Below are 9,476 nucleotides of genomic sequence, written 5' to 3'. Positions count from 1 at the left end.
AGGGACATCGGCACGCGACTGTCTTCAGCCGAAGAATTCAACCCCTCACGCACGCACGGGACCCCCAAAACCTTTTCTCCGTTACAATAGCCGGGCTACTGTGAAGAGTTCATGCCCACTCATAGCAGCTGGCCGGAGTAATCTGACTTGAGATACAAAGACCTGCTCGCTGGGTCTTAGAGGCTGTGCTAATCTCGCAGCCAGGCTTTCATACCGAGCGAGGAGGGCAAGAGAAAACCAGCACGGAGGAAAACAGATGGCGGTTCGCTCTCAGTCGGTCTTAGATGTTTCCACGAGCTGCGATGCTGACCTGCTTCTTATCAATCATACGATCCTGAGCCACGCGCCTGCGCTTTTGTCATTGTAATGGCGCGCGACTCTGCTGCGTCACGTTGTTTTTAAGTCCGCTCTCGCGCACAAAGCGTCAGCGCGGAGGGCTGAACTGTAAAGTGCAGAGCGCTGTGACCTTTGCTTTTATTGGAAAGTGACCAAAACCATTCAGATCCCCATTTGTCCGCGCCTGAGGCGATCTCCAGTGTTGAAATAAATAGTAAAACATGCACTCATAAAAAGATGGTTCTTAAGGGTTCTAAACAGAACCATGAACACTAAAAGAGCCATTTGCATGCATAAATATCTTGGTTCTTCAGATTGACGCAGAATGTGTTGTATATGGTTCCAGTGTTATATATGGTTCCACTTGGTCCCTAGAACCAAAAGGAACCACGCATGTAGTGTCGCTGCCAAAGAACCCTTTTAGACACACACACACACACACACACACACACACACACACACACACACACACACACACGTGTGTATATACATACATAGATACAAATGAACCAGACCCTTGAGTACAACAGGAGCCCATCAGCGCAGAAATGTGTGATCACATTGTGATGCATGTCATTAATTTAGGCAGACAAGTGCAACGGCTTTCCAGCCTGCTTTGTGCTCCGTTTGGCTGGACTGAGGTGCGGGCAGCAAGCAACAGGTCCAGCAACAGTGCCGCAAGCTCGAAGCCCCAACACTGGCGTTATTGTACAGTGCTGGTGTTCCCACGGGCCACTGGCTCGAGCAATCTAGGTTCCAGCTTCCCCAACCATATGGCCAGTGGCCGGCCATTCTTTAACATGCTTCCAGTCTAATTTGGAGGAAGAGTGCGCGCCGCGGAGAGAAGCAGTGGAGACATGCAGTTGAGATGTGAAAAAACGCCATTTGGTTGGGAGCAGATGGCTGGCTTGGGGGCCGTCCGCGTCTAAAGGCGTGTCGTGCCCTTCAGAGAGAATCCCCAAGGGCTAGAACCCCCCCCCCACTCCACCACCACCACCCCCACCCTCCCCTTGTATTCAAAATCAATGAAAATTAAAGCGCGAAGAAAAGATGAATAGTCAGACCTCGAGTCCCGGTCTTTGTTCGCCGCAGCTACTGGTGGGCAGGAGTTAAAGTACAACAGCCCCCTATAGAAACACTTAAGTTAAACAGTCTCTCCATAGTCCACCTCCAGAAAGGAGGAGGAGGACGAGAAAGGGGAGCTTTCTGCTTGATTTCACCAGGACAGAATCGCGTGGCATAAATTACGCTTGAAAAGAATGAACGGAGTGGGCATAAATCCAGGAGATTTCACTCCGCCTTTCAGCTCCGCTTTGCTGCAGTAATCGCGAAATGTGTGCTACATCAGTATAAAGGATGGTCAGGTGGAGTGTGATGATAGAGGGCTCGGGGCGATGCGGTGGTCAGCTGGAAGGTGCGGCCACGCACTGAATGAAAGGCATGGTCATTTTGAAAGAGGGATGAGGAGGCTTGGTCAGTGGAGGGCTGTTCCGGATTGACACCTGTGGTGTGCTATCATTTTAGAGGAGTTATAGGCAGTTTTGGGAGGGGGTGGAGTGGGGGCGGGGTTGTTTATCTATTCAAGTAGAGAATTAATGTAGTTTGATGTAGATTATGGGTGATAGTATTCCTCTTATAGCACAGTTTAAAAACACTGGGTGTACATTCTCCAGTGCTTTACTATCCATCCATCCATCCATCCATCCATCCATCCATCCATCCATCCATCCATCCATTCATCCACCCATCCATCCATCCATCCATCCATCCATCCATCCATCCATTTATCTATCTATCTATATATAATGTAATATATATATATATATATGAAGTAAGTTAACAAATCCTCTGCGTAACACAGTTCATACACTTAATCTGACATTTTTCTCCAAAGTTTAGTGCAGAAATTCATTTTCTATAAAAGTGTAAAATGTGCCATAACTTTTGCACAGGATACATTTTAGCATATTAGCTACATTTTAGTAAAACATTGTGTTTATTTACATTGTGCACTTTTGTATATTTGCATGTAAACATATACTCCCTCACGCACTCTCTCTTTCAAGTGTGTGTGTGTGTGTGTGTGTGTGTGTGTATACATATCTGTGAGTCTTGACCTCCATATAAACTCAACTGTGCCACTCAGAAAAACAACAGAGTCCCTCCAGCAGAGTGGTCGGTTAAAAAAAAAACAGCTCAAACGAGCCGCATTCCTCTGGAATTAAACCGGCCAGTCGTTTCAATTAACGCCCTAATGAAGACCACCCTCACACACAAGCACACGCGCGCGGGCTCGGGCATGCGCACACAGCCCACCGGCTGGTACCCACTATGTCAATTCATTTCATAACCACAAGCGTGTGTGTGTGTGTTTTTGTCGACTCTTCCGCGGACGCGCTCAGGACTGCGCTGAGCGGGGAGGCTGAGGGCGATGTGCTGCGGTGAGGCGGAGGCGGAGGCGGTGCTGTAGAGACAGCAGCGTGCGCCGAGGGGAGCTCTTTCTCCCCATTACATTGTGCAGGGGGAGCAGGTGCTGCCCGAATTACCATACAGCTGAGAGCACAAAGAACAAACTTATTCTTCCCTCACACAATAACAAAGTGCCTTAATGACAGCCACGCGAACGACACACACCAGCTCGGTTTTACAGCCCAGCTCAGGCAGGGAAACGAAGAAAACATCAACTTTCTGAAGGTGCGCGTCACTGAAACGCCTAAGATCTTATCTGGGGCGAATGAAAACAAGTTAAGACCTGATTCTGAAATATACTCTTCAGCTAAAACGCTTCAACTTTTACTCTAACCCGTTTGCGCTCTGGAGAGGGCAACAGGTGGACAAGCCTTTGGATGCGTTATATCTAAAGAGGACGCAGATGAAGTTCTCCAAATGTAAACAAACCGTACAGGAAGCGTATTAATGAGTTAGGCAGGACGTTTCCGAGCCAGTAATAAAGCATTAGAGATGTTATACCACAGTAGGCTATATTAAGTAAGCTGTGGGTATGTCTGAGCTAAAGGTGCGAGCACCACGCACACGACATGTGATGTAATGTTCAGGCTTTACCCCTGGATGTGTAGGATTCTCCTGTGTTTTTTTTCTTATATGTAAATGAGACATTTTTTTCTACCTCTCACTCTCTCTCTCTCTCTCTCTCTCTCTCTCTCTCTCCTTTATAGCAATGGGGAAGGGTTGCACATTTTACAGCTCAGTGACCATTTGGCGATCTTTTAGTGTGTGTGTGTGTGTGTGTGTGGGGGGGGGGTTGGAGTGGAAGGGGGTGATGGTGGAAGGTGGGGGTGAAAAAGTGTCCCTTTGTGACAACTCGAGCCAGATTGGGGGAGTAGCTCATTTGCATCTCATTACCCTAGCAGGCGCACTCTGTATATAACGGGGCAGCAGGCGGACCGGGACATTAGACACCCGCACAGTCCACATGGAATCAGGAGCGCCGGATGAACAGAGTTTGTAACGAGAAAGAGAGAGAGAGAGAGAGAGAGAGAGAGAGAGAGAGAGAGTGTTGTGGATCCCTACAAACTCCTGCGCAACGGAAAGTACACAGCACCGGAGCGACCCTGTTGGCCGGGGTCGCCCTCTCTTTTTTTCCTCCCTCTTACCTTCTTGTGGAAAGCGCGAGCGAACTGGACGCATTGACCACTTGTTGGAAGTAATCGCCTGAAATTTGGGATTTATCTCCGGTTAAATTGTTTTCCACAAGCGAGAGAGGACTTACATGGCCCGAGGAAGAAGCTAGAACAACAGCGACTAAGATAGTGAGAACGCAGCGAAAGGGGTTCCTTGGAGTCTACATGACTTTTTGAGCAACCCGAGCGCAGTGCTGAAGATCTTCATCACCATGGGGCGACTTATGATAGCTGCCATCCTCTGTGTCATGCTCAGCCAGGTAAAGATAGCGTCTCGTGCCATTGTGCTGTTCAAATATTAGTTGACATAATGCTCACTGTGTTCATAAATTACTTGAAATAATGCTTATTGTACTAATAGTAACCACCACTGACACCCCCTTTTGCAGGGTTTTTGTTCTGGAGTCTTTGAGTTGAAGCTGCAGGAGTTTCTCAACAAGAAAGGAATTACTGGCAACACGAACTGCTGCAAAGGGGCTGCGGCGTCTGGGATCCAGCAGTGCGAGTGCAAAACTTTTTTCAGAGTCTGCCTGAAGCACTACCAAGCCAACGTATCCCCGGAGCCTCCGTGCACGTACGGCGGAGCTGTTACTCCTGTGCTCGGATCCAACTCCTTCCAAGTTCCCGAGAGCGCCTCGGAATCCTTCACCAACCCAATCCGCTTCACTTTCGGATTCACGTGGCCGGTGAGTAACTCAGCAATACACTAGACATAATACCGCGGTCCTGTGCGCGGGATATTTAGTCTGCGTGGCTGAGACACTGAAACCCACTCGCTAAGCATCATTATGCTCATTCGCCCATGCAAGGTAAACTCATTTGGGCCCCTCTGACAAATGTTGGCTGGGTGGGAAACTTCACATCCCCAGGGATGGTATATAATTGTCAGCTCAGCGTGAAATTCCTAAAGCTTTCATTTTACTGCGGGAAGGACGTGTGAACTAGAGCGTGAATCCTAATGCCATCACACCTCAGCACAGCCTTAGCTTCCGTTCAGTGCAAAGCAGCGGTGGGTCCACCCCAGAGGGTCGCGGTGCACAGCTGACCCCACTGACTTTACAGTGCAATGCTTAGAGTGGTTATTTATTGGTTTCCCTTTTCTGTGTGTTCCTACAGGGCACGTTCTCGCTCATTGTCGAAGCCCTGCACACCGATTCCACTGAGGATCTGTCAACCGGTAAGAGTTGGAAGCCACTGAAAACAGACCCCCCCCCCCTTATGACTCTGTAACTTGTGAATTCGTGAAGTAACTAGGATATTTTCCCTTTTTCAAGAAAACCCAGAGCGTTTGATCAGCCGCATGACCACCCAGCGGCACCTCACGGTTGGAGAGGAGTGGTCCCAAGACCTCCAAGTGGCTGGGAGAACGGAGCTGAAGTACTCGTACAGATTTGTGTGCGACGAGCATTACTACGGCGAGGGCTGCTCCGTCTTCTGCCGCCCACGTGACGACGCTTTCGGCCACTTCACCTGCGGGGAGCGCGGGGAGATCATCTGCAATTCGGGCTGGAAGGGACAATACTGCACTGAACGTAAGCCGAAGTTTCTACGAACTTGTGCCTTTTATCTTATTCTGATGGCATCTCAGGGGGGTTGACTCGCCTCTGTGGGGAAATGCTTGCTGGAACACGCTTTGGAGTAGTAAGAGTGATAATAATGAAAGGGCCATATAATGGCACGCGTGCCATAGATTAAATGTAATGCCTGATTGGCTACTTGGCAAGGCGCTCGGCGTTGATTGGCTCAGCGCGCTGAGGTATTGTTGAAAGCAGGCAGCTGCTGAGTGAGGGAAGACAATAGAGCAGCTGTCCTGCACTGGCACCATGTACACCAGCTGTCCACCCTTATCTCCACCGACTCTGGGACATTATGGGGAGGGGTCTGTATGAACAGAGTGAAAAAAGAAGGACTTCTGACCCACAGTTAGGAGAAAAGAGGCTTTTGTTTGTCAATCTTTTGTATGAGCGCAACTGTGTTAAGCGGGGTCTCTTTCCCAGGGTTCTGACAGAGGCATATTCTTTCTAGGGGCTAGCCCACATTACTCAATCTCAACCGTGCCTGAACAATAATAACATTGTCATAATTAACCAGATCAATATCTCTGTCTTTAGCAATCTGTCTCTCGGGTTGTGATGAGGAGCATGGTTTTTGCGACAAGCCTGGCGAATGCAAGTAAGTAGAATTTCAAGTGCTTTCACAAACCTGTTGCATCACATGCAAGGACGCAATCTAATCCATCTTGTGCTTTGCTTCAGATGCAGGGTTGGCTTCACTGGCAAGTACTGCGATGACTGTATCCGCTATCCCGGCTGTTTACACGGAACCTGCCAGCAACCGTGGCAATGCAACTGCCAAGAGGGCTGGGGTGGTCTGTTCTGCAACCAAGGTGAATGTTTGCTAATATCTCCAGCATTGCTTTAACCCCTTAAATGACCAGGGTCCACTGGCAGGCCCAATGTTTTATTGCACACTTCAAGAACCTAAGAATAGCACAACCATTTTGCAGTGAAGTCTATGTACTTACTGTATAATAAGCCTTGGGGGTAATAGGCCTGGGATTTTAATGGATTAATGCACTAGCAGCTTTGTTTATGTATTTGCAAAAGTTTGGGCTCAAGTCAAGTCAAAGCCCTGTTCATGTTGTATATATTTCCAGTATGTTGAATTGAAGTTGAACACAACACTGAAGACATATACACTATAGATGATGTGTGTTGATTTAGTTTTCACAATAAACCTTTGACTGTGAGCATTCAAACCTTTGTAGTCGACTGTGACTTTTTTTTAGAAGTCTTTAGGACTAATGTTTGTTGTTGTGTTTCAGATCTCAATTACTGCACACATCATAAACCATGTGCAAATGGAGCCACTTGCACCAACACTGGCCAAGGCAGCTACACCTGCACCTGCAGGCCTGGCTTTACAGGAGCAAGCTGTGAGACTGAGGTCAATGAGTGCTCCGACAACCCCTGCAGGAATGGAGGAAGCTGCACTGTAAGTTACTTAGCTGTGGTGGAATACTGAGAGGATGTTAAGGTGTTCGTAATTCTCCAAAAGACTTTTTTCTAATCACTACTTTGGTCTTACAGGATCTTGAGAACACATATAACTGTGCATGTCCTCCTGGCTTCTATGGAAGAAACTGCGAGCTGAGTGCCATGACTTGTGCTGATGGGCCCTGTTTCAATGGTGGACGTTGTGCTGACAATCCTGATGGAGGATATTTCTGTCAGTGTCCTGCAGGATATGCTGGCTTCAACTGTGAGAAGAAGATTGACCACTGTAGCTCCAACCCCTGCTCAAATGGTAAATTTGAAACTCATTTGGATTCAAAGGGATTTTTCCCAGTTTTGCATCAGATTTTAAACAGAGTTTGAATCAGTTTATTCAATAGTTATCCAATGTCTTTCGCTTCTTCTCTAGATGCCCAGTGTCTAGATCTTGTGGATTCCTATCTCTGCCAATGTCCAGAGGGTTTCACAGGAACACACTGTGATGACAATATCAACGAGTGTGCTACCTACCCATGTCAGAATGGAGGTACTTGCCAGGATGGTCTCAATGACTACACCTGCACCTGCCCACCTGGATACACTGGCAAGAATTGCAGCTCACCAGTCAACAAGTGCGTGCATAACCCATGCCACAACGGTGGCACTTGTCATGAAAGGGACCACCGCTATGTGTGTGCATGTATTCCTGGATATGGAGGACGCAACTGCCAGTTCCTGCTCCCTGAACATCCTCATGGACAGCCCGTTGTGGAAGGACCCGACAAAAGGTACTTCAATGACGAGGATGGTAACGAGTTTCCTTGGATGGCGGTCTGTGCTGGGATTATTCTGGTGCTTTTGCTCCTCCTCGGCTGCGCTGTCCTGGTCGTGTACGTCCGCTTAAAACTGCAGCAGAGGAACCAGCAAATGGAGAGCCATAATGAAAGCGAGACCATGAACAACCTGACCAGCAACTGCAGCCGGGAGAAGGACTTGTCCATCAGCATTATAGGCACCACACAGGTGAAGAACACCAACAAGAAGGTGGACTTTCAGAGCGATGCGCCTGCTGTGGAAAAGAACGGCTATAAGTCTCGCTATTCATTAGTGGATTATAATCTTGTTCACGAACTAAAGCAGGAGGACTTGGGGAAAGAAGACTCTGAGAAAATTGAAACAAAATGTGAGGCTCTCGACCCAGAGTCAGAAGAAAAGCACAGGAAACATTTAAAAAGGTGAATAGTGCTGGAGATTTGTTGAAGAAAAATGCACTGAAACCTATTAGAGTTCATCAAATTTTTGATTCCGTGCCTAACATTGTTTTATCTTTGAATTACAGTGAGACTTCAGAGAAATGTCCAGAGTCTATGTGCAAAGACACAAAGTACCAGTCTGTCTTCGTAATATCAGAAGAAAAGGATGAATGTATTATCGCAACTGAGGTGAGTTCATCTCTAAGTATCCTGTCAGCCTCTAGCATTCCAAACCCATCTTTCCAGAATCAGAAAACTGAATCTCTCTCTCTCTCTGTTGCAGGTGTAACGCCACCAGTGCTCGTCTTGCTCTACAGGAGGTTTTACTCCAGTAAATGCTGCTCAAACCAGAGGGAAGGTTTCCTTCATGTGACTGCTGCTGTGGGGACTTATGTTGATGGCGATATTCAGAATGAGCTGGTTCTCAACTGAAGTAAGCACAGTGACTGCAGAAAAAGGATGTTGGGCCATACTGGCTCGCACTCTCAAAGTTTGTTTCCCAGGAACGTGCCAGACGGACTTGTTGCACTTCCTGTAGGGAGAGTTCTTCTTTTACCTCATTGCACTACGGAGGGTTGCTTTTTAAATAATGTATTTAACATTCACATTAAGTGATTACTGTGTATGAGTATGCACTGACTGCAGTGTCTATGTTTAAATTCTCTGATCCGTTGTGTAGGTCAGCAGAGGAAAAATGCCGCCATCACATCCTGATAGATGTTTGAAAAGCTGTATTCTTTTTTTTTTTAATTTAAATGTTATTTGTGATTCGGTTGTTTGTGTTTTTTTGTGAAGTTATGTTTGATATAATTTAATCTTTTCCTCATTTTCACAAATTTGTATATTGTATATAAGGCACTTCGGGTCTTTGTGACTGTTTTCCTACAGTAATGTATTTAAACGTGTTATGGGAATTGTTTTATACGTGTTCCTCATGAAGAAAATCACCTTAATATTTTTCCAAATAAATCCTGTATGAAATATTACCAACCGACTGATGCATTGTAGTGTGGAGAAATGATCCACGACTCTATAGTCGTTTCTTTTGTGATGATGCAGTCACTGATTATTAACAGCCTTTATGAGTCAACCATGGATCTATACATTAAAGCAGGTCTACTTGAAAGTCACTTTATTGCAGGCGTTAAAGGGAGATTCTACTCGGTGAAATGTAAACAAAGTGATTCAGAGTGGTTTATTACAGAGAAACCTGCTGACTCACACTTCTTTACAGTGGTGGTGATGGGAACCAG

At 46.8% G+C, this 9,476-nt stretch overlaps 1 protein-coding gene across 1 annotated transcript; it reads left to right on the top strand.

Moving 5' to 3' along the window:
• The first annotated feature begins 3,740 nt into the window (after window positions 1-3,740).
• On the top strand, window positions 3,741-9,209 carry dld (deltaD). Its single transcript, XM_017690423.2, has 11 exons — window positions 3,741-4,237; window positions 4,367-4,663; window positions 5,094-5,154; window positions 5,252-5,509; window positions 6,089-6,149; window positions 6,233-6,363; window positions 6,802-6,971; window positions 7,067-7,283; window positions 7,401-8,205; window positions 8,310-8,412; window positions 8,507-9,209. The coding sequence occupies exons 1-11, from the start codon at window positions 4,190-4,192 to the stop codon at window positions 8,510-8,512; spliced, it is 2,157 nt and encodes a 718-aa protein (XP_017545912.1). The 5' UTR covers window positions 3,741-4,189; the 3' UTR covers window positions 8,513-9,209.
• Window positions 9,210-9,476: the final 267 nt, after the last annotated feature.

The sequence above is a fragment of the Pygocentrus nattereri genome, chromosome 5 (genome assembly GCF_015220715.1).
Source record: "Pygocentrus nattereri isolate fPygNat1 chromosome 5, fPygNat1.pri, whole genome shotgun sequence".
Classification (NCBI taxonomy): domain Eukaryota; kingdom Metazoa; phylum Chordata; class Actinopteri; order Characiformes; family Serrasalmidae; genus Pygocentrus; species Pygocentrus nattereri.
Note: the sequence above shows the minus strand (reverse complement) of the source record. Positions and strands in the feature narration are given on the sequence as shown.

Coding starts and splice junctions, on each gene's coding strand:
- dld (XM_017690423.2), top strand. CDS start 4,190: ATGGGGCGACTTATGATAGCTGCCATCCTCTGTGTCATGCTCAGCCAG. Junction 6,972..7,066: donor GGAATGGAGGAAGCTGCACT/GTAAGTTACTTA, acceptor TTGGTCTTACAG/GATCTTGAGAACACATATAA. Junction 7,284..7,400: donor CTCCAACCCCTGCTCAAATG/GTAAATTTGAAA, acceptor CTTCTTCTCTAG/ATGCCCAGTGTCTAGATCTT.